This window comes from Cryptomeria japonica, chromosome 7, assembly GCF_030272615.1.
Source record: "Cryptomeria japonica chromosome 7, Sugi_1.0, whole genome shotgun sequence".
NCBI classification, from domain to species: Eukaryota; Viridiplantae; Streptophyta; class Pinopsida; order Cupressales; family Cupressaceae; genus Cryptomeria; species Cryptomeria japonica.
The window spans coordinates 491,497,390-491,522,476 of NC_081411.1; the positions used below are offsets into that span (position 1 = coordinate 491,497,390).

Sequence of the window (25,087 nt, forward strand, 5' to 3'; positions counted from 1 at the left end):
AGCTTTACATTTGATTTGTGTACATCCATTTGCAGCTTATGTGTGTTTTATCTAGAGGCAATTTTGCCAAACCTTAGGTATGATTCTTCATCAAGGCATTGTAGGCATCTAAGTCAATTTGCACAAGAGCTTCCCATTTAAGTTTGCCCTTTACTCTTGAATATTATTGCGCTTTAGCCACCTTGAAAAGGTCAAAAGAAATAGCAAAATGAACATCCTCATCTAAACTTGCAACCTATTTCCTTCCTTGCTAAGATCGAGCATCAAATGTATGAATGCCATCCTTTGGCACATCATGAATGGTGGAATAGTATCGATTTGGTTTTTGCTACTAGGAGACCTGGGATTCTTGAGGTGAAGGAACCAAATGTTGGGACGAAGACAGCTCTAATCTTTTCTGTTGATATTGTAGTGAAGTAAAAAAATTATTAGTTGAAGACTAATGCACCAGTGATTGTGATGGAGTATAAAAAGAAGAGCCCTCATCTTTCAAAGGAACCCCAATACTAGTTCTTGATTGATCATTGACTTAATGTTTAGGTATATGGTCAAAGTAAGTTTTTTTTCCTATTGCATCAACACATTGACTAATTAAGACTTTCTTAGTGAAAATGTCAATGAGTCAACGCCTCTTAGATTGTTCATTATATCCAACAAAGAAATATTTGAAGTTTATAGAATCTAGCTTACTCCCTTTAATGCTAGGAACTAACAGATGTAGAACAAAAAACATGAAAATGTGTTAGCTTAGGTTTTAGTCCAAACCAAGAATCATTAGGAATTACCCCCTTCAAGGCTTCAAATAGATTTCTATTTAGGAGATGCACCACCATGTTTACATCTTCACCCCAATACTTATACGACATTCCTTTGATGTGCATCATATAAAGGCCATCTCCATATTTTCATGTTTCTTCTCCTAACCACCCGATTTTGCTGAGAGGTGTACAGAGCAGTCAACTATTTGAATATTTTCCATATCAGTAAAGTTTTGGAATTTCTTGTAAGTTATCCCATTATTGGATTGTAAAGTTTTGATTTGTCTTTCTTTGTGATTCTCAACTGAAGCTTTGAATTTGACAAAGCAACCAAATTAATCAATTTTTTTTTTATAAAAATAGACCCACATTTTTTTTTTTGAAATCATTAACTAGCAAAAGAAAATACCTTGCACCAAGCATAGTTGATTATTTCCAGGATGGTTTGCATAGATCTTTTATGATGTGATCTGAAGTCCTTGTTTGTATGCCATGTTGCAATAGTAGGGATTAGCTTTTGTTTTTTTCTTACTAACCAAACATCTTGCATAGATATTACTCTTCCCGTGATATGTGGCAATTTGTGGACCGTATTGGATCTACTTAGTCTGGCTAAATACTAAGGTTGCGATATCCTTATCTCTCATGCCATAAAATGCTATCATTGTCCTCCATGGCTAATGCATTTAAATTAACTATGACATGATCAACTAGCTTGTAGTCCACCTTGCTAAATTCTTAGGGAAGCCATTCTCCCCTACTTAACATCTATCGCAATTACTTACCACAAAAATTCACAACAACATTAATATTGTTTGTAAGCTAATTGATAAATAACAAATTTTTGTTCATGTTTGGAAAAAAACTTTAACATACGGACCAATGAATTTTGTGGAATCACTCAACACAATCCTTACATCTACTATCCCTTCTATTTTATGTGATCTACTATCGCCTAGTGAAACATAATTTATAGAATTAGAATCAACAATAAATTTGATACACTAGTTTTTATGGCAAGTGAAAGGATGCTATGCACTAGAATTAAAGAACTAACTAGTTGTGTTGTTGTCTCAAAAAGATGCCGTAAATGTATACTCATTTTCTCCATGTTTTGCTTTGCTTCAATCGGTGGCACATTAGCTAGGGCCCATGGCTTCTCATGGAAAAGGTCATATTGATGTTTTTGACATTTTTTTTTTAAATGCCCAAGTATATCAGAATAATAATATTTAACTTCATGTTTGGGTGGTATCAAAACTAAAGACTTTCTTTCAGTTGCCTTTATATTGTGCAACTACTTTACTTTCAAATTGCTGAATTAGACCCTTTCATTTGTATTTGTCTCCAGTTTTTTTATTTTTGTGATAGATACGAATATTTTTTCAAAAGTAAGAGTTTCACTCTACGAACAGCTAGAGGGACTCCAAAAAGTTTTAAACAAAAGTGGAAACCTATAAATTCAAGAGCAACTATACCATATGAATTCATGTTTTTCTTGATAGTGGAGTGCTGATCCATTAGGTCTTTCATCCTAAGAAGATCATTGGAAAGTGACCTATCTTACCCAACTTTGTGGAAAACAACTAATTTTTCAAATTAAGTATTTTTTAGAGATTAGATACTTGTTTTCAATCTCTCACAAAGGTCGACAGTAGACATGGAATTTTGAACTTTAGGAATCTAACCATCAGAGATAGATAGTTCAACAATAATAAGGCTTCCTTGATCTTATTATCAAAATTAGTGAAATTGAAGTTGGTCTGATTTCCCTTTTGAGGATTATTTTATTAAAATTCCTGTACTCAGCAATGGTGAACTTTACGTGACTTCAGACATTAAGTTTTGGCTAGTTAATTTCTAGCCTTCAGGCATATATGTGGCTGCTGTAACACCTTGACTGCTGTAGTATCCAGATGCACCCTATATTAGGTGGAGTGTACCATTTCATATCCGCTAGGAAGGTTCTTACTAATTGTTAGCTTTAAGTACATTTTTTTCCAAGAGTCTGCTGTAACATTGGAAGCACCAATTGCAACATTCCAAACAAAGTTTGCAGAATATTCTGAGGCTGCCGTACAGTGGTCTGCAACACATACTAAAGGGATGTACAAGTCTTGAAGCTGCTGTTTCATATTAGATAGGAGTCACAACACTTTCCAAAGGTTTCTTAATTACGAATGCTGCCGTAGCTTTTCCTGGATGCTGCACATCCAGATCTGCTATATAGTCTGCAAGGTTGTAAATGTGTTTGTAAACTCATTTGTCATAGCATTATTCAGGCATTTTGTGTGAATTTGGGGTGCTGTGTATTCAGTTGTATCATTTGGGTTTTGATTGCCATTGGCTGTACTTGATTTTTTTATTATCTAGAAGGTGGAATTAAGGGTTTCAAAGTTTACTTATGGGTTTTTAATGCTGCTATCTGTTGTGACCTTTTTCACACATCGCCCCATTACAAATGGGGACCCTCTCTTTTCCTGCTTTCTAGGGTTTTTGTTAGTATCCCGTGGCCTTCCGCTTCAATTTTACCAAGCCTTGTCCAGTTTTGAGCAGTTCAGGTCCTAAGGATTGAAAGTTAATTTTTTGCAAACCATGTGATTCTAGAGTATGAACACCGCCAAAGCGCTTAGAAAGGCCAAAGGACGAAGATCGCAATTGATTTGGACGAATTTGGACAACTTTCTATTTTTAGAAAGTTTGCTTTTTTGCTTTTTCCTATTTTTAAGGAAGTTTCGTTTTTGGTGCTTTTAGCCCGATCCTCGATATGGCTATTTTTAGAAAGTTTTTCCTATTTTTTAGGGATGTCTGCTTTTTGCTTTTTCAGAATGGGAATCTAGGGTTTGCACTGATGCCACTCACCTGCCGCGATCAAGACCCAAAATTTTCAAGTTTTGACCTAAAAAGCCATTTCCCTACATTTTAGGGGTCATATTGCTTCAGATGGTTTTCTTGAGTATGGATTTCAAATTTCAAGATAATCTGGTTAAATTTGGTTAAACTGTGAAATTTTGAAATTTTCCAAATTTTTTCTAAGTATGGCTAATGGATAAGGCCCAGTGTCATGACAGGTGTTTAAAAAGTCCGCCCAAGCAAAGGTCCGCCATATTGGGGAGATGATCAAGGTTTGCCATGATTGGAAGCCATCAAAGTCCACCATGATGAAGGGAAAGCAAAAGTCCGCCCAAGGAGAGGTCATTCAAAAGTCCGCCCTATCATGGGGAAAGCTCAAGGTCCGCCTTGTAGAGATGTTTGAAAATTCCGCCCTATGCCTTAGGTGGGGTCACCTTAAAAAAGTCTGCCATGTTTGAAAGGCTTCAAACTCCGTTCTATGATGGGGGTGATCAAAAGTCCGCCATGTTAAAGAGGCCACAAAGAGGGAGCTCTAAACTCCGCCATGCCTTGAGAAACCTCCAAAGTCCGCCTTGAAGAGGATGGGATGAAGGCCTTCCAAAGTCCGCCATGCTTGGTGGAGATGTTTGAAAACTCCGCCCTAGGAAATGCTTGAGGAGTCCACCTTGTTAGCCATGTCTCCTAAACTCCGCCCTCATTGATGACCCTCCTAAACTCCGCCCAAGGAAATAGATGCAACGTTGAAGGCCTTCCAAAGTCCGCCATGTAGAGATGTTCCTAAAGTCCACCTTGGAGAGGGAGTTGGAAAGTCCGTGTTGATGGAGAAGTGTCAAAGTCCGCCTTAAGAGATGCATCAAAAGTCCGCCCAAGGTGTTAATTATGATTGAAGACCCTCTTAAAACTCCGCCCTATGCCTTGAAGAGGTAATGAAAGTCCGCCCAGGTTTGATAAGAAGATGGTGGAGCCATAAAAGTCCGCCATGCATGGTAAGAAGAAGAAAGGCCGCTCATGAAGAGAGCCTCCAAAAGTCCGCCCAAACATGAAAGTCAAACAAAGTCAATAAAATTTTGAGTGATGTCATCAAATCTTCCAAGAAAATCAAACTCCTAATTAAATTAGAAAGTTGGAAAAAAAAAGAGATTTCAAAGATTATTAAATTGGAAAGTCAAAATTAAAACTGGAAAGTAGATATTTTGCAAAATCAAGAGGATTTTCTAACTGAGTTCTAAATTAGAAACTTTGGAAGATACTCTTTTATGAGCCTAGTGTGAATTAACCAACTGAAAACAAATTAGAAACTTGCATAATTGAAGGATTTTCGAACTAAAGAAGATGACAACACTTTCCCAAAATGCGAGTTAGATTTAGAAATATGAGTTGGAAGATTTTGCGTGTTTCTAATTGTGAATTCAACTTTATTTACAAATACTTCATTTGTAACTTCATTTTTACACACCAAGAAGTTCGAAGTTTTGAGGAGAGCATAGTAAAGTGTTGGCAGATTGGAGTTCATTTGGAGAAAATTTCGATATTGCTTGTAGTTGGGCGAACTTCGTTACGAAGGATTCACAGATTTTTGAGTGAAGCGAGCTGGTATAAGAAAGAATAGCTAATCCTTTCTGAGTGTTCTAAAGAATTTTCCAGCCTTACTTCAATCTATTCGAAGGTGAAGTTGAATTTATGATGCAGATTTGTGTATTTTCTGAGTATTTTTCAGAGTTATGGAAAATGATTTTTAGTGGATTTATTCGAATTTCTATTGGAGGAAAATCATTTTTTTGACTAAGTAAAAGAAAGTTTTTGAAGTTATAACACTTGTTGTTGATTTATGATCACAATCATCCTTAGGATTGAAGAATTGGCAGATGAAAATCCAGTTTTTATGGCTAAGTATGAGAATAAAATGAAATTTTCAAACACTTACCACTCTTAGCCCATATTTTCTTCAATTCACGAATTAATTTCTAACTTAAGCTTCATTGTTTACTTGTAGATTTTAGGCACTATGAAATTTCAAGTGGATAAAGACGCTCCTCTTGAGTCAAGGATGACTTTGAAGTGGAAAAATGTTAGCGACGCCAACCTCGGAGTCTCAAACACATCAATTTGAGGGAATTGAAGAAGCAAATGTTTGGTCTGGACAACGTTGTGCCTACCATGACCGCACGAAAGATGATGAAGAGTGGCATCATGCATGTTGCTGGTTTTCTCCCCGCCATGCAGTGCACTGAACTAGTAGTTGAATGTGCTAAGCATTACAACCCCACCAGTAAAGACATTGTTGCACCTGATGGAAGAGTGCTGGCAAACATCAGTGATGAGGCCATTGTGACAAAGGACGAAGCGGATAGCATGTATCAGGACCACTTGGAGGAGTATGACGCCATCATCAACCATTCTTGGCTGGACAAGCCAAGGAAAGGCGCCTCCAAACTTCAAAGGAAGAGCTTAGTGAGAGCATACTTCAAGGAAGACATTGGAGACATGATCATTCTGCTGAACAGGATAATGGGAAATCCTCAAGGTGCTCCATTCGAGCTCTGGATGTATTATTTCATTAATGAAATAATGAATGGAGTAAAGATGATAGACTGGGCCCGGATGATTAGCGACAACCTAGACAACCAGCTAAGGAACCTAGAAGCGAATAGGACCTTCTTTATGAGTTCGTACCTGTTTTATTCCTTGGCCAGAACCTACAGATACAGAGGTCTCACTTGCAGAGGAGAAATAGGGAACAAAGAGAACCAGTTTCCAGTCTATGATTGCTATGCCCAGCTCCACATGGATGAAAAGTTCCACTTTAAAAGAGTGAATGATACCTTCCTCATGCACATCACGTGGACGTTGCAAGGTGGACTGCACCAGAGACTCTCTCAAGAGTCTATGGACTTCATCAGTCGATTCGAGTATTGGTATATCCAATATCCAAAGTTCACTTACCTTAGAATTCAGAGATTCTCTGGGTCTCCCTATAAGCTTCCAGCTTACCCTACCAACCGAGTTGTGTTACTCGAGGTTGTGAGGCAATTGGAGGGGTATACGGTGATTCAAAGGGATAAACAGAAGAAGGCAGGAACTTCCTCTCTTACAATTGGTAATGGCCTGGAAACATGTCCATCGTCACAAGTTGCTGCGACTGCTGAGAAGGAGCTGGCCTAGTATCCCCTTTATCAGTACAAGGCAAGAAGGAATTTCGATCCATTCCATAGAATAAAGAGGTTCGAAGGAATGACATTTGAACACAGGGCTGATCTAGAAGATTATTGGGCTAACACAGCCGATAGTTTCGAGATGAGGAAGAGATTTTGGTCGAGGATTCCATTGAGCATGGTAAGAGCAATAGAGGTATTCAGAGTTGCTGACCAAGTAGAGGATAGCCTTGAGCTTCAACAGCCGGCTTTCAAAACATGAAGAATGAACCCCTAGTTTTGATAGATTGGGCAGAGGGAGAGAAATCAAATCTAGCCGACCTCATGAGGACGGTGGTTGAGTATTCTAGGTGGTGGACATCTGAAAGGACAAGGCAATTAAAGTCCATAGGTGTGGCCTTGACCTATGAATTGATGGGAGTGGATGACTCTTTGTCCTCCAATCCTTGTACCTCTGCAGGTAATGCCTGAAATCCAGGAAAGTGTTGGGTCTTAGAAGAGGAAGGAGTTAGTTGGAAGCTCCGTAAAGGTCACATGAAAGAAGATTGTAGGGGAAAGAAGGGAGTCCAGCAAAGGCCAGTCCATCCTAAGTGCCGCTTCTATCGTACCTGATCAGAATGCAGTTGAGGAGCAGGAGATGGACATATGCATGGTTAATGATGAAGTAAGAGTGCCTTCTCCTTCGATTGAGGAAGTAATGAAGGGAGTTGTCCAAAGTCCGGACAGAGAGCAAATTGAAATGCCTACGTCTCCCATAGTCTTCTTAGATGGCATAGCTGCAAACCCAGGAGGGACAGATGATGGATTTGACTAGAATACTGTAGAGCAATCAACTATCCCTGATTGGCTAAGGGAAAGAATAAAGGCTAAGGTCCCCAAGGAGGCTTGTTCTGAAGAAATCACAACAACATTTCTGGAGAAGGTGAATGAGCCAACTATAGCTAAACCACCCAAGCCCGCCAGAAAGTTTTCTCTGATTCAGAGAGACAGTGTAGGATTCAGGACAATCTAGATAGCGGTGCCTAAAGAAGGAAAAACTAGGGACAATGTCGTCGCAGATGATTACAAGATCATCACTATAGAGCTGGGTAAGCCCACCCAAGACCAAGAGGTCTAGTATTTCGATGACTCTTGTAACGCCCTGAAGGCAAGTTTAGCTCAGGAGAGAGAGAAGAGAAAGAAGGTTGAAGAAGAAAATCAGCAATGGAGGAAGTATGTTCTCCATCTTACCAGACCACTTAACCATGAGATCCCGGTTACCCCTCCACAGCCTCTTCAGCAAGAATCGATGAAGGATTATGAGGATATGAAGGGCACGTGCACACAGGCCAAGGAGTGGATTTCAGATGCTTCAGCACGTGTTGATATACTGGTGGAAAATTTAGTTTTAGCACATGAGTCGGCCTCTTCGTTGGTCAGCCGTATTCAGCATCTAGCTACCAATTGGGAGGACGTGGAGGAAATTCAAGATGAGATACTTCCGCATCTAAATTTATCCGAGGCTTGTCGAAGAGAAGTCTAGTGGATGCAGGTGTCATACAGGATGGAGATAGGTATGACTTCAACACCTGGTACTATGCCTTGGTCACCCGGATTGAAGTTTTGAAGAAATCCGAGACCAAGTGCTTTGAGACAGAGGAGAGTGCTAGGGAGATTTTGAGAAAGGTGTTTCATGTAGCGTCTGAGATCTGGAAGAAAGAGAGTATAAGGGAGAAGCATTTGCAGGCAGAGAACCTGAGAGCCAGGATCCAGTCAAGCTTCTTCAAGGATTCAGGGATGATTGACAAGGGCGATCTTTCAAAGATTGTAAACTTTCTCTTCATCGATGAAAACTTTCTTGCCCAAGCGGTTGAGTGGGAAAGCATCCTCACCACATGTACCGATGATGTGGACATCATCGACTTCCAGATTAGCAGTTTGCCAAGTGTCACTATGGAGGAGGTCAGGCTTATTGTGTCCAGGTACATCGAATCTGCGAAAGAGGAAAGTGGACGCTCACCTCAGTGAGATTAGCAGCTGTGCCACATGTCACTTTCTTATTCATTCAAGCTAATAGTATTTTGGGAAACCCTAATTAGGGTTTATAGCTTTTAATCTTGGCCCTTGATCACTGTTTGATCTCGGCCGTTCATTTATTTTTGAAAAACTATATAAGGCTACCTCCTCTCATTTGGAGAGGGTGAGGTTTTTGATGTATTGTTGCGTAAGGTCATTTCCAGATAATATATTGCATGTGCGCTTTCTCTTAAGGCTTTGTAATCCCTATTGTTTGAATGATTTGCATGGTTTCAATTTCCTCAACACTTAGTTAAAATTAATTTAGATTTGCTTTCATTGTTTTTAATTTGAATGAAGGATTTGATAAGTGTCAATTGATGGTGTACCTCCGCTCATACTTTGGGTGAATGGATGATTTCCCTTTCACCGTGCAAAGTTAGTCTGAGCCCATCCTCTGTGCATCCCAACATCTTAATCACAAGCACAATCCATTGAAGATTGCACCGGCTTTGTGTAGTTGTCCCTAGTGTGGCGAAGCAAAGTTTGGTTTCCCGAGAGCACCCAAGTGATACCGTCTTCAGAGTTCGTAGGATTAGATTAGCTTTCCTGAACCCTATCTCTTTTCTCCTTTTTGAAAGTCTAAACCCCGAAAATCAAAAAAAAAAGAAGAGCCTAAAATTGCTAAATCCATCTAAGTCCAGCAGTTCAAGGCAGTTGTTAAACGTAAGTCCCCCTTGAGATTTTCAGCATACACTACCCAAGAAGCTATTTCACTAAAGTCGCTTGTTCGCACATATAGACCTTGGAATCAGTAGTGATTTTTCAGGAGAGGATAGAATACCTTCGGGTATCTTATTCTAATGTTTGGTAGATGATAAAACAGACACCAACACTATCCAGCATTCATAGTTTTTCAGTTTGGCTAACATTCATCATTTGCAAAAGGAGTTTGATATTAATTCTTGATATTGACATTAAAACCTGGAGGGATTGCTGCAAGGCATATCATCAATTCAGATTTTGTGATTGTATGCTGTGTGGCCTGCTGCCAGCAAGTACCTTTGATTTAATATTATTGCTAACTGATTCACCATATGCTCTCGTACTGACCAATCCGGAATCTTGATGATCAAAAGGTACTGAATTTTATTTATTATTTTTAATTGGTTAAAAATTTCAGTTTGATAACATTACATTTGTGCTCTTATTTGGCTGTCAATTGGTGCTCAAAATATGCTTTGACATAACAGTTGGCCCTTTTGACAGTTATGGCAGTCAGACAAACTATAATAGTTTGTAGTCCCCTTCAGTCCCTCTTCTAGGGCTTCCTCTCTTTGATACCAATTGTTAGACGAGTTTGATAGAATTTTATGGCACACAGTCCAATGTGTGTGTGTGTGGTATTTAATTTACGGGGAAGTTACATTGGTGGTTGTAACTTACATTGTTTAAGTTACCTTTTAGACATGACTGATGTGTGCTAGTACATCATTATCATAAGCAATAAATGCCTGTGTAAATAGTTTTATATCTTTATATGATATCTAATAAAATTGGCCATACTTTCTTTGTTTACAATGTCTTATTGTATAAGAACACAATAATAGTTATATTAAAGATTCCAAGTTTCTGCAGACCATATTTGTTGAAAGAAGAGTTTCTGGATGAAAACTGCATAAAGAGTCTTTGATAAATCATAATAAGTTTGTTGCATTCACTTTATTACGCTTGAGAGATCTGTCTCCTGATGTTTCTCACGTGTTGCCAAATGCAGGTGTTAAATTATAACAAGTGTATTAGATTCCATATGTTTTTTATACTTCTTTGGTAGAATTTTAAATTCCAAATCCCTACTATTCTTTAATTCTTCTAATATTTTGCTAATTATTTCAATTCATCCCATAGTGAAAAGGCAACAAGTGAATATGAGCTAGCTCGAAGAAAGGTGGCAAACTTCATCAATGCATCCAGCTCTGAGGAAATTGTATTTACTCGTAATGCGACAGAGGCAATCAATTTGGTTGCATATTCATGGGGTCTTACAAATATGAAGGAAGGAGACGAGGTTTGCTTTCTTCCTCAAAACTATCTTGTACTTATGGAGCTTCCTGTTTAATTATCTGATAGTAGAGAATCTAGAGATAATATTTCAGTTGAAACGAGTTAAAACGATTTCAGTTCATTTGTTTCTTTAGAAAGAATTTGAGCATTTTCCTAAAGGAAATTGTCTAAAACTGGTTTGATGTCTTAAACAACTATGATTTAGAATTTAGTGGTAAGTAGAGATAACAGAAGTGAGCTTTGGATGTTGATATATAATGTAAAAAAAATGGCTGTGATCTTCAAAGAATCAAATAACATGGGAGATAGAATGCAACAAATTTGGGCAAAACGGATAAGATTGATTTTAAAAAGAAAAGAAAAGCAATACCACAAAATAAGATTGCAAATAATAATAAATAACTTGCAAATAAAGGAATTTTATGTTGCAAGATTATCCTGGAATGTGTAGGAGTTGCTAAGCATAATGATGATGGAGTTCTATGTTTTCATGAAGACATGTTAATGTATTTTATAGCTTGAAAATGTATTTTTAAACTGAGGATTGGAAGCCTGCTAGCTTATATTGAATGGAGTACTAGTAGGGTTGACATTCTAGCACATTAAGAAAGCTTTTAAAATGTTCATTTCAACATCAATATTGTGCAAATTTTTATTAAGTCAATCCTTTTATTGAATTTAAACAAACTTCCTGACTCAGTCGAAAACTTATTACTATTTTCATTCCCTACTCAAGGTGCCTTCACAAATGCTTATTGACTATCAAGTGTGTTTTTGGCTTGGATAATGATTGTAGACAGCCAAGAAGGTAGGTCCTTGTAGTGTCTCCAATCAGACAACCTTTGGAAACAGATGAATTTTCAAACACGTGCAAGCCGAAATAATCAATCAATGTCAAATGTAGGTGCCAAACTCTACTGAATTTAAATGCTGATCAGCAATAGTACAATTTGCAAATCCTGGTCAATCAAAATACTCAACTCCAAACAATGGATACCCCACACAGGCTTATAGAAACTTTAAAAGCCCTCAAATGTAAAGTAATCAACTATTACAGCAAATCTGACTTATCTATGGGCTGTAACGATTCTAAAACCCTCATACATTCAATCATATATAGCAGATCTGATTACTATGTTAAATGGTAGTGCAAAATAATTGGAAATTAATCACTTTCAGTGGCAATAAATATTGGGTCAGCAATGACTTAATAGATTCATATGCTACCACATTCCTGAAGTTACCCAAGGACCCCACCACACAAAAGTTTACAACATGCAGAGAATTCATGGACAACTTGAGTAAGAAGGCAGAAGGGTACTTGGAGAAACAAAGGGAAAATAGCACAAGGGGCATTCCAAAATCTTCACCACAACAAGAGGGCACTTCAATGTTGCAAATCAGAATATCAGAAAGGTTGAATGTGGGATCCCTAGGATTCCAAATAAGAGACTCTAATCAACATGAAGAACAAGGGGTCGTGGAGAAAACAAAAAGGAAGTTGCCAATAACCTCGCCTGAGGATGTGCACAATAGGAACCCACAATGTAGGAAGCCACTGAAGCAGGTATGCAGCTTAGTGCAAAGAAGAGAAGGAAGAAAGAAAAGCAAGCAGAGATGCAATAAACCAAAGATGAAAAAATCGTCAAAAACTTGTTTGACTTGCGATTTATCACGAGTCAAAGATGTCCCCGATTAAATCACACAATAAATCAGTGGCAATTATTTGTAAAAAATTGGCACAATTTTACCAAAAAAAATTGCGAGTGAATCTTGCAAAAATTGGCAGTAATCAACTCAACTTCGTTTTTCAACCGAAAACCCTAAATTTTTAGTTGCTTATACATTGTTTTGACCTGCGATTATAACCCAGTTGTTTTTGTGTGGGAGAAAAGGCACGCGGATGGTAGTAAAAAACGACTGGTCTGCATTTCGTGACTCGTCTACAGCCAGCTCGCGGATGTGACAGGAGTAAAAAATGATTGGTTTGCTTAGAATTTTGTTATTGGGATAGTCCACGATTCCACTGTCCACACTCCACACATATGTGTTACTTGTTTAAACGCTGAAGGTGACTTTAATTTTTGAGAGTTTGGAAAAAGCATCAATCTACATTTCCAATAGGAGCTACATCAATCGTGATTTTTTGAATAATGAAACTTCAATGCTTCATTTATGTTAATTTTTAAATCAGACTGATAGCAATAACAGAAAATCAACACAATAAAACACTCAGAACACAATAGTACCCTGGGAAAACCTCCCTCTTGGAGGTGAAAAACCCAGTAGCAAGATCTCAGTTTATATTAGACAAAATCGGTGTGTCTCTTTACAACTTTGCTTCAACACTTGAAGCAACATATAGATCAGAACAGCAGAATGAAGAATCCAAATTAGGGCACAAGGAATAGCTTGATAAACTTATCTGCAATATCAAGATTTGCTAATTGCTGTCATGCAGATCATTTGCAGAGCATAGGAGTGAATTCGCTGACTGCGAATGTGATTCGCTGCCCCTGAGACAATTCGCTGTTCCTAGGAATGAATGGCTGCCTCAAGAAGATAGTTCGCTGCTCTTGGAAGGATGATTCGCTAATAGTCTACTGGAGAACTTCGCCGATCTTAGGCAGAGATAATTCGCTTGACTGAATGTGTGTAATCAAATAGTTTGATGCTTGCATGAACTCTGATTATAAATGTAACTTAGCTGCCTTAAACACCTTAGGTCAGCTTCACAAATAACAATAACATGATCTTATTTTGGCGCCCAAATATAGGGTTGGACCAATTACATTACAAGTTACATCGCTTGATATAGGGTCAGCCCTATTCACATTTACAAGTTACATTTGCATATTATAGGGTAGGCCCTATTCACAAGTTTCTTCGCCCATTATGGGGCCAGCTCAATTTACAAGTTACACTTTAATTTTGTATATCAATGTGACTAAGGCCGATAGGCCAATTAGTCACCCATAGGCTAGGTCGGCCCTAGAAGGAATTCGACCTAGCTTCAAACATCAACACTCCCTCTTAGCTAGGGAGGAGTCCTCAATATCTGAGTCACCTAGTGACAACCACCATGGCTACTCCCAGAGGGTGGGTCCATCATGGCTACTCCCATGGAAGAAAAAACAAATAAACTCAAGTGCCCATCACGGAATCGTGTTGTCATCATCTCAACATGACGTGCACCATAGCTTCTCCCAGAGGGTGAATAAACACAAGTGCTAGGTCATGGAATTTCTCCCATGACATCCACCATGGCTACTCCCAGAGGGTGGATCCACCATACCTACACGTAGAGGGTGGAACAACAAACTTCTCTCGTAGAGAAGAATGCATTAACAAGGGTTTGCACCTCAAACTTCTCTTGCAAAGAAGAATGCATTAAATTGCATCTCAAGAAATCACTGATGCTGAGGCTCCCTCTGAGCTAGGGCTTCATTCTCCACAACTCCAAGCTTGTCTCGAAAGTACACAAACTTCACTCGGGCAAGAGGCTTGGTGAGAATATTGACCGTCTGATCATCAATGCTGATGTACCTCAACTGAATCGCATTCCGTTGCACCATTATCTCTAACATAGTGATATTTGATCTCCAAATGCTTTGATCTGTCATGAAACACTGGATTGATAGAAAGCTTCACACAACTTTGGTTATCACAATGAATAACTGTAGGCTCCAATGATTGTCCAAACAATCTTGCAAGGAGCTTCCGAAGCCACACTACTTCGCGAGTTGCCACACATGCTGCAATGTCTTCTGCCTCTGCTGTGCTCAGTGCCACTGAAGACTGCTTCCCGCTACACCACGAAATCATAGCAGATCCCAAACTGAAACAACAACCAGAGGTGCTCTTCTGATCAGTAACACTCCCTGCCCAATCAGAATCAGAATAGCCTTCTAGATTTAGGTCCACACTGGAAGCATATTTTAAGCCATATCCAACTGTGCCACACAAGTATCTCAAGATGTGATTGTCTGCAACTAGATGTATCTGCCTTGGTTCACTCATGAATTGACTAAGTGCACTCACTGCATAGCAAATATTTGGTCTAGCGTTAACTAGATACATCAAGGATCCGATCAACTGTCTGTACATAGTGGGATCCACAAGATTTGAACTAGCTGCAGATTCACTTAACTTCTTCAAGTTAGTTTCCATAGGTGTAGGCATAGACTTGCAATCTAACATTCCAAACCTCTTCAAGATATCAATGGTATATTTCCCTTGGCTCAGAATAATTTCCTTTGGCCTTTGCCATACTTCCAAACCTAGAAAGAAATGCACGAGTCCTAGGTCCATCTCAAATTCAGAAGTCAGCTCCTTCTTGCATCTAAGAATGAGATGATCTTCCCCAGTAACAAATAGGTCATCAACATATAGTACCAAAATTAACATTTCACCATTGAGTACCTTGAAGTAGAGATTCGGATCAGCATCATTCTTGCAGAAACCCAAACCTACTAAGTATCTGTCAATTCTTTCATACCATGCACGAGGAGCCTACTTAATACCATATAAAACTTTCTTCAATTTGCATACATGAGACTCTTTCCCATGAATCACGGAACCCTCAGGTTGCTCAATGTAAACTTCTTCCTCAATCACACCATTGAGAAATGCTGTCTTTACATCCATCTGATGTAGCTTCCATCCCTTAGCTGCTGCAATGGCAATCATGGTTTTGATGGAAGTATATCGAGCAACTGGAGCAAATGTTTCTTCATAATCTATCCCTTCTTTCTGAGAGAAACTATGAGCCACAAATCTAGCCTTCTATTTCTCAATGCTTCCATCAACTGCATGCTTAATCTTGAATATCCACTTGGAGGATACAACTGACTTTCCCTTAGGTCTAGGCACAATGTCCCAAACATCATTCTTAAGGATGGATTTGTTAAGTTTAGTCAAATTCTGTGATCAATATAGTTTCAATCAAAATTCAGAGTTCTAACAACGACAATCTAATTCTAATGATTATTGTTTCAGGTATTTCTTATGTAGATCAAGAGGATAGAAGAGATGAAGATATAATCTGAAATTAAATTTAAACTGCTGTAGTGTGAAGGGAAGGATGCACAACACTTATCAATTGCTGTATTGTTTTCATCCTCATCGTATGAATGTTATATATGTGAATAAGAGGGTACGTAGTGAAGAGATATGTCTTCCCATGTGGGAAGACACATCTCTTCCCTACGTACCACTTATTAACAACACTTAACAAACACTAAGATCATCGCTTGCTTGACTGATCGTAAGGAATGCGATTTACCATGAATCGCTTAATCACAACCTTCGTTAACATGAAATGGTGCGATCGGTGGCAAATGCCATAACTCGTATTTTATTTTATTTATCATTTAATGTTAACATATATACTAATAGTTTATCTATTATTATATATGTTAACATTCAGATTTCATGTAATCAATTTATAATGCATTGGAGTTATGAAATTGTACGACCGACGCTACAAGAATTAACACTCCCTCTTAGTTAGGGAGGACACATTTCATGTTAGAGAAAACATCACAATTCATCCATTGATTGTGAAGGGAAGAGATATCACACCATAGTGATATTCAGAGATATGGTTCAACAATGAATATCAAGTCTCATGATACTCACCAGAACTCATAGTTATCAAATAAGGTATGTGCACTGGCATCAAGTCACATGATGCCTACCATACTGATAACGATTCATGGCATGTCCACGAATATTATGTCCATAATATTCACCATGAAGATCTCTATCATAATTATGGTTTATTTAATGATATCAACCAACTGATATCTACCATAATGTCTCAGAGATATATATTATCATGACATGTCCACATGATATCCATCAAGATAGATAAATTGATAATTGTAAAATCGTCACCTTACAATATCAATTTGAAACAAGTGTTCATTATTGAAAAGTCGTCACCCTTCAATAATGTTCACAGGGGACCCATGAAGTCATGGAGTCACACACATGACAAATAAAAGAGTTTACACATTAAACATCTTAAATATATTAGTATATCAGAATAAATGAGACTCTATCTCAAAATTAAATTACATTTTCAACCATACCAAGTTTATCTCTAAAGTGTTCGATCTTGATCCTTGAGAGAGGCTTGGTAAGAATGTCTGCAATCTGATCACTTGTACTAATATAATCCAGTCGGATCACATTCCTTTCCACCATATCTCAAACATAGTGATAAGGAATCTCAATGTGTTTAGACCTGTCATGAAATACTGGATTCATTGAAAGCTTGATGCAACTCTGATTGTCGCAATAGATGACAGTAGGATTTAAGGGCTGACCAAACAGTCCTGCAAGCAATTTCCGGAGCCATACTGCTTCTCTTGCTCCCATGGTGGCTGCAATGTATTCAGCTTCTGTAGAACTCTGAGCAATTGAAGATTGTTTTCTGCATATCCATGAGATCATTGCTGATCCTAAACTGAAGCAACATCCTGATGTGCTTTTCCTGTCAACTACGCTTCCAGCCCAATCAGAATCAGTGAATCCATGTAGGTCAAGGTCTACATGTTTATATTTCAGACCAAAACCAATAGTTCCTCGGAGATATCTCAGAATATGCTTTGCAGCAACAAGATGTATTTCCCTAGGTTCACACATGAACTGACTTAGTGTATTAACAACATAACATATATCAGGTCTTGTGTTTACCAAATACATCAGAGATCCAATAATCTGTCTGTAGAAGGTAGGATTTGCAAACTCTGATTCTGCAACTGCTTCCTTTAGCTTGTGCAGATTTGTCTCCATAGGTGTGGTCATGGATGTACAATCCATCATTCCAAACCTCTTGAGTATATCAATTGTGTATTTTCCTTGATTAAGGATTATACCATCTGCCTGCTGCCAAACTTCCTATCCAAGGAAGTAGTGAATAATTCCTAAATCCTTCATATCAAACTCAGAGGCTAATTCTTTCTTACACCGAGAAATACGATTATCCTTCCTGAGATTAGTAGATCATCAACATAAAGAATAAGAATTAATAATTCACCATTGATTACCTTGTAGTAGAGATTTGGATCTACTTCATTCTTGGAAAACCCTAATTCCAAGAGATAGTGATCAATTCTTTCATATCATGCTCTGGGGGCCTGTTTCAGTCCATATAGGGCTTTCTTTAATCTGCAGACATGTGATTCAGCCTTATGAATCACAAAACCTTCAGGTTGCTCCAAATAAACTTCTTCTTCAATCTTACCATTCAGAAAAGAAGTCTTAACATCCATTTGATAGACTTTCCATCTTTTAGATGCTGCAATAGCCAAAACTGCTCGGACAGAAGTGTATCTGGCAACAGGAGCAAATGTCTCTTCATAGTCAATACCTTCTTTCTGTGAGAAACCTCTGGCAACAAACCTTGCTTTGTGCTTCTCAATGCTGCCATTTGCTGCATGTTTGATTTTGAAGAGCCATTTAGAAGATACCACAAATTTGCCTTTAGGCCTAGGCACAATATCCCAGACATCATTTTTCAGAATTGACTGATACTCTTCTGACATAGCATCTTTCCAAACTTGATGCTTGAGAGCATCTCCAACACAGGAAGGTTTTGCATCAATGGTCTCACTCATCAAGGCAACATAACTGGAAAATGTGTTAGGTCTCTTACTTTCTTTGAAGGTCTTCTTTGGAGCAGCATAATTTTGAGCTTCTTGAAGCATCTTTCTAGCCCAAAGTGGTCTCTTCCTAGTTTTGGGATAAGTTTCTTCTAAAGGTAAGTCTTGAACTTCATGCTCAACGTTTTCAGGGGTCTCCCTCTGAATCTTAGTGGTGGGATCCTCATCCATGCTTGTAGGAGGATCTTGGTGTTCTAATTCATTAGAGCTTTTGGACCTCCTGAATGCTATGTCTTCTTCAAAGATGACATCTCTGCTTAGTTCAATTTGCCTTTGTCCAGGTATGTATACTCTGTAAGCCTTAGAGGTTTCACTGTACCCAACGAATACCCCTTTCTTTCGAGAAGGTTCTAACTTTGATCTCTTTTCTTTGGGAACATGAATATAGATTGGACACCCAAAGATCCGGAGATGACTTATGTCAGGTTTGTTACAAGTAAAGGCTTCTTCAGGGGTTTTATTATCAAGAAGAGAATGAGGACATCTATTTTGAATGTACACAACTGTCCTAGATGCTTCAGCCCAAAATGAGGTTTCTATATTTTGGTCAAACAACATAGCCCTAGCAGCTTCTACTATAGTCCTATTCTTTCTTTCAGCTACCCCATTTTGTTGTGGGTTATAAGGTACAATTAACTCCCTCTTAATCCCAACATTTATACAATAATATTTAAACATATAAGAAGTGTTTTCCCCCCCATTGTTTGTTCTTAAGGTTATGATTTCCTTACCTGTCATGTTTTTTGCTAGAGCTTTGAATTCCTTAAATTTAGAAAGGATTTCTTCAGACTCTTTGTACCTCAAAAAATATATCCAAGTTTTCCTAGAATAATCATCTACAAATATTACATAATATAAAAATCCCCCTAAGGAGGGTACAAACATTGGTCCACGTAAATCAGAATGACATCGGTCCACGTAAATCAGAATGAACTAATTCTAATACATTTTTGGATTTACTGTTGCTAGAATTGAAAGACCCTTTAGTATTCTTTCCCAAGGCACACCCCTTGCAGGCTCTTTTAGAACTGTGACTTAGCTTGGGTAAGCCAATCGCCATCTTCTCTATCTTAGGTAGGGCATGGAAATGAAGGTGCCCTAATCTTCTGTGCCAAAGTTCATTCGAATCTGGAGTCTCATGAATCAAGGCTTGAGTGGTGCAAAGTCTATAGAGGCTCCCGTGTCTTACTCCAATGGTGTGGGCTTTCTTGATGGTGGAGTTCTTTGGCCAAGCAAGTACCTTTCCTTCCATAAAGATTAATCTGTAACCCTTATCTTCAAGTGCAGAAATTGAAACAAGGTTTCTCTTTATACCAGGTACAAATAGAACTCCAGTCAGCTGTAGGGATATGCCTGACTTTAGGTTGATATTGCAGGTTCCTATTCCCATAACTAGATAATTTGAGTCATCACCAATTGTCACTTCTTCATTTGAATTTTCCACAAGTGTATCTAGGTGCTCACGAAATCCAGTGATGTGTCGAGATGCTCCGCTGTCAATCACCCATGTGTTGGAATTGGAGGTGACTTGACTAGAGAGGGCTGAGTAGAAGACTAGTTTCTCAGAATCACTCCCTTTCTTAACTTCTACCATTGAAGCATGTTGCTTGATCCTGTCTAGACACTTCATTGCATAGTGCCCATATTGGTCACATCTGAAACATTGTACTTCAGAAATGTCTCTCTTCTTCTTTGAAGACCCCTTTCCATTTGAGCCTTTGTCCCTCTTTCTCTTAAAGTTCTTCTTTCCTTTCTTGTGGGAATTAGAGTTTAGAACTTGAATGTCCTCATTACCATTGTTTTGTTTTACTCCTCTTGTGACAAGCCGAGATTCCTCTTGAATGCAATTGGTTTTCAATCTATCAAACTTAGGAAATTAAGAACGAGCATTGATTCCTTGAATGAACGATTCCCATGAGGTAGGAAGTCCATTTAGGGCCATCATAGCGAGTTCTTTGTTGTCTACTAGATGTCCAATAGTGGATAGTTGATCCCTAAGCTTAGTGGTCCTCAAGAAATAGGATGTAACTGTCTCTCCTTTATTCATCTTTATATGGTGTAGTTGGCTCTTCAAGGTGAGAGCCCTGCTAGTGTTGTTGATTTCATAAATGTCAGCTAGGGCTTTGAACATCTGAAAAGCCGTCTCATATTTAGAAATAACTGGCACAATGTGATCTCTCACCGAATCCACAATTATCTTAAGAGCCTTCTCACTGTCCTTGCTCCACTGAATTTTCTCCGTATCATCAGAGGGTTCAGGAATTTCACTTTTGACATAGGAGTCAATTTTATTTTCTTTCAAAACAAGCATGATCCTGAATTTCCAAGATACAAAATTGGATGCTCCATTTAGTCGATCTTCAAACCTAACTCCGGTTGCCATTAGGATTATAGGAATGTGATCTTCTAAGAGTCGGGTGAAAATCTATATGATCGTTACAAAATTTAATTTGATCTTCCTTAACTTAGCTTTGATACCATGTTAAGTTTAGTCAAATTCTTTGATCAATATAGTTTCAATCAAAATTCAGAGTTCTAACTCCGACAATCTAATTCTAATGATTATTGTTTCAGGTATTTCTTATGCAGATCAAGAGGATAGAAGAGATGAAGATATAATCTGAAATTAAATTTAAACTGCTGTAGTGTGAAGGGAAGGATGCACAACACTTATCGATTGCTGTATTGTTTTCCTGCTCACCGTATGAATGTTATGTATGTGAATAAGAGGGTACATAGTGAAGAGATATGTCTTCCCACGTGGGAAGACACATCTCTTCCCTACATACCACTTATTAACAACACTTAACAAACACTAAGATCATTGCTTGCTTGACTGATCGTAAGGAATGCGATTTACCATGAATCGCTTAATCGCAACCTTCGTTGAAGACATATCTCTTCCCTACATACCACTTATTAACAACACTTAACAAACACTAAGATCATTGCTTGCTTGACTGATCGTAAGGAATGCGATTTACCATGAATCGCTTAATCGCAACCTTCGTTAATATGAAATGGTGCGATTGGCGACAAATGCCATAACTCGTATTTGATTTTATTTATCATTTAATGTTAACGTATATACTAATAGTTTATCTATTATTATATATGTTAACATTCAGATTTCATGTAATCAATTTATCATGCATCGGAATTATGAAATTGTACGACCGACGCTACAAGAATTAACAGGATTGATATTCTTCATCCATAGCATCTTTCCATACTTGCTAATTGGAAGCTTCCTCAACACTCGAAGGTTTAGACTCAATAATGTTACACATCAATGCAACATAGCTAGAGAATTTCTGAGTTCTTTTACTTTCTCTGAATGTGCCTCTAGGAGCCGTGAACTGTTTTGCCTCCTGCATAGTGTTCCTTGCCCAAAGAGGTCTCTTTCGATTCTCAACAATATCTCTAGGCCCATCAGTAGGATCCAAAGGTTCAATTGGATCATCTTCTGGTATAGGCTCCATAGACTCCCTCTGACTCTCAGGAGCATGATCAATGTCCATGACTTGAGGATTTTCATGAACTTGATCATCTATCTCCATGCATGAACCTTTGGATTTCTGAATGCAACATCTTCCTCAAATGTAACATCTCTGCTAACCTCTATATACCTCTAACCTGGAATGTAGATTCTGTAGGCTTTAGAGGTTTCACTGTAGCCCACAAATATTCCTCTCTTGCCAAAAGGTTCCAACTTGGTCCTCTTATCTTTAGGCACATGAACGTATACTAGACACCCAAAGATCCTTAGGTGATTGATATCATGCTTGATCCCTGAAAAGTCTTCTTCTGGAGTCATATTCTGCAGAAGCTGATGAGGACATCTATTCTGGATATACACTTCTGTTCTAGAAGCTTCTGCCCATAGAAAAGTTTGAAGGTCTTTATCATGAATCATAGCTTTTGCAGCTTCAACAATAGATCTGTTCTTTCTTTCTGCAACCCCATTTTGCTGCAGGTTGGAAGGGACACAAAACTCCCTCTTGATCCCTGCCTCAATATAGAAATCATGAAAGCTACCCGAGGTGTATTCACCTCCATTATTAGACCTTAACACTTTGATTTTGTTCCCAGATAAGTTTTCTACTAAGGCTTTAGACTCTTTGAATCTACCCAAGACTTCATCAGACTCTTTAGACCTTAAGAAATAAATCCAAGTCTTCCTAGAGTAGTCATCTATGAAGGTTACATAATACAAAAGTCCACTTGGGGATGCAATAGACATAGGTCCACATAAATCAGAATGTACGAGGTCTAATAATTCTTTAGACCTACTTTCACTACTATGAAATGGACTCTTAGTATTTTTACCCATAGCACAACCTTTACATGTATCATCATGAACATGACTAAGTTTAGGCATACCTTTAACCATCTTCTCTAATGTTGGAAGAGTCCGGAAGTGTAGATGTCCAAGTCTTCGATGCCATAGCTCGCTTGAACTGGACGAATGGAAAGCTTGTACAAGCTTTTATACCGATTCCCAATCACACGAGAAGATTTGATGCTGGATTTCTTTGGCCATGCAAGAACTCTTCCTTCTGAAAATGCTACTTGATAACCTTTATCCTCCAAAGCTGAAATGGAGATAAGATTCCTCTTGATTCTCGGCACAAACAAGACATCGCTGAGATGAAGAGAGATTCCAGAATCAAGGTTGAGAGAAGTAGCACCGAACCCTCTCATAGAATAGCGTGCATCATCTCCAATGATCACTTGGAGATTAGACTCCCTCTCCACCAAATCTGAAAGATGCTCCCGATAGCCGGTGATGTGTCTAGAAGCTACTCTGTCAATCAACAAGGTATCACTATCCGTGGGGACATTGCTTGACAAGGCTGAAATGAAGAGGAATTCATTGGAGTTGTCTTCCGCTTCCTTCTGATTTGAAGTTTCATTAATGTTCGCCCCTTGTTGCTTCGGCCTTGACAAACAATATCTTGCGAAGTGACCAAACTTGTCACATCTAAAGCACTGAATGTGGGAGAGATCTTTCTTCTTCTTCTTGTTTTAATCAGGAGCAGATTTTGATCTTTGATCTCTATGCCTCTTGAAGTTGCCTTCTGATTTCCTCCTTTCTTCTTGACGGACTGAGGCAAGAACATGAGTGTCTTCACCATGGGAGCTTTTGATGACTCCTCTTTTAGCCAATCTTGATTCCTCTTGGATGCAATTAGCACGAAGGCGGTCAAACTTGGGAAATTTGGATCTCCCACTTATGCCTTGGATAAATGACTCCCAAGAGTGAGGAAGGCCATTCAACGCTAGCATGACAAGGTCCTTGTCCACAACTTCATCTCCGATGGCGCTTAGCTGATCTCTCAATTCTGAAATCTTCATGAAGAAGGATATGATTGATTCACCCTTTGCCATCTTGACTTGATGAAGTTGCTGTCTCAATGCAAGTGCTCTACTTGTGTTGTTGATCTCATACATCCCTTCCAATGTCTTGAACATATCTTTGGCTGAAGACGTCTTGGAGATGATAGGAACAAGATGATCTTTCACGGAGTCGATCAGAATCTTCTTGGCTTTGACTGCATTCTTCTTGAACTGAAGTTTCTCTTCTTGATCTTCAGGTTCATACTTTTCTTTTCTTTGCACAAACTCAAGAAGATCATTTTCTTCAAGAGTAACAAGAATTTTGAATTTCCATGAAGTGAAATTCAAAGCTCCTTCAAGTCCATATTCAACTTTCAGACTATACACCATCTTGAATGCAGGAAATGGCGTGAAGAGGGTGAAGTAGGAGTGCTGCTATCACACAATCTGATCACAATTGAGTCAAACCCGCTCTGATACCATGTTAATTTTTAAATCAGATTGATAGCAATAACAAAAAATCAACACAATAAACACTCATAACACAATAGTACCTTGGGAAAACCTCCAACCCAACAACAAGATCTCAGTTTATATTAGACAATATCAGTGTGTCTCTTTACAACTTTGCTTCAACACTTGAAGCAACACATAAATCAAAACAACAGAATGAAGATTCCAAACTAGGGCACAAGGAATAGCTTGATAAACTTATCTGCAATATCAAGATTTTCTATTTGCTGTCATGCAGATCATTTGTAGAGCATAGGAGTGAATTCGCTGATTGTGAATGTGATTCGCTGCCCTTGAGACAATTTGCTGTTCCTAGGAATGAATCGCTGCCTCAAGAAGATAGTTCGCTGCTCTTGGAAGGATGATTCGCTAAGACCCTGTTGGAGAACTTTGTTAAAATAATATTAATATCTTCTATAATGGTCATCTTCTATTTTTAATAGTCATCTTAGTTGTGGACTTATTTAGCTTTTTAGCTTTTTAGTCGACTTATTTAGCTTGTTAAGTTAGCTTTTTATTATTTAGCCGTTTAAGCTATATTTAGCTTTTTAAGCTTTTTAGCTTATTTGATTTCACTTTAACGACTAGTTCTATTTATAGAACATCATCTTGTAACCTCTATATATACGTGTGTATATCGTTCTATGTAATTATCCGATTATTGAATCATTCATTCAATTATTTTTCATGGTATCAGAGCATGGAAATTAAAAATTTCAAAAGTTTGTTATTAAAATTTTTC

General features: G+C 38.3%; 1 protein-coding gene across 1 annotated transcript in view; it reads left to right on the forward strand.

The window, feature by feature from the left end:
* LOC131065769 (cysteine desulfurase 1, chloroplastic) overlaps window positions 1-25,087 on the forward strand; it is a 109,565-nt gene that overhangs the window by 27,095 nt on the left and 57,383 nt on the right. Inside the window, exon 3 of the mRNA XM_058000417.2 lies at window positions 10,667-10,826. Coding sequence (XP_057856400.1) covers window positions 10,667-10,826 — 160 coding nt within the window. The remainder of the gene's footprint in view (window positions 1-10,666; window positions 10,827-25,087) is intronic.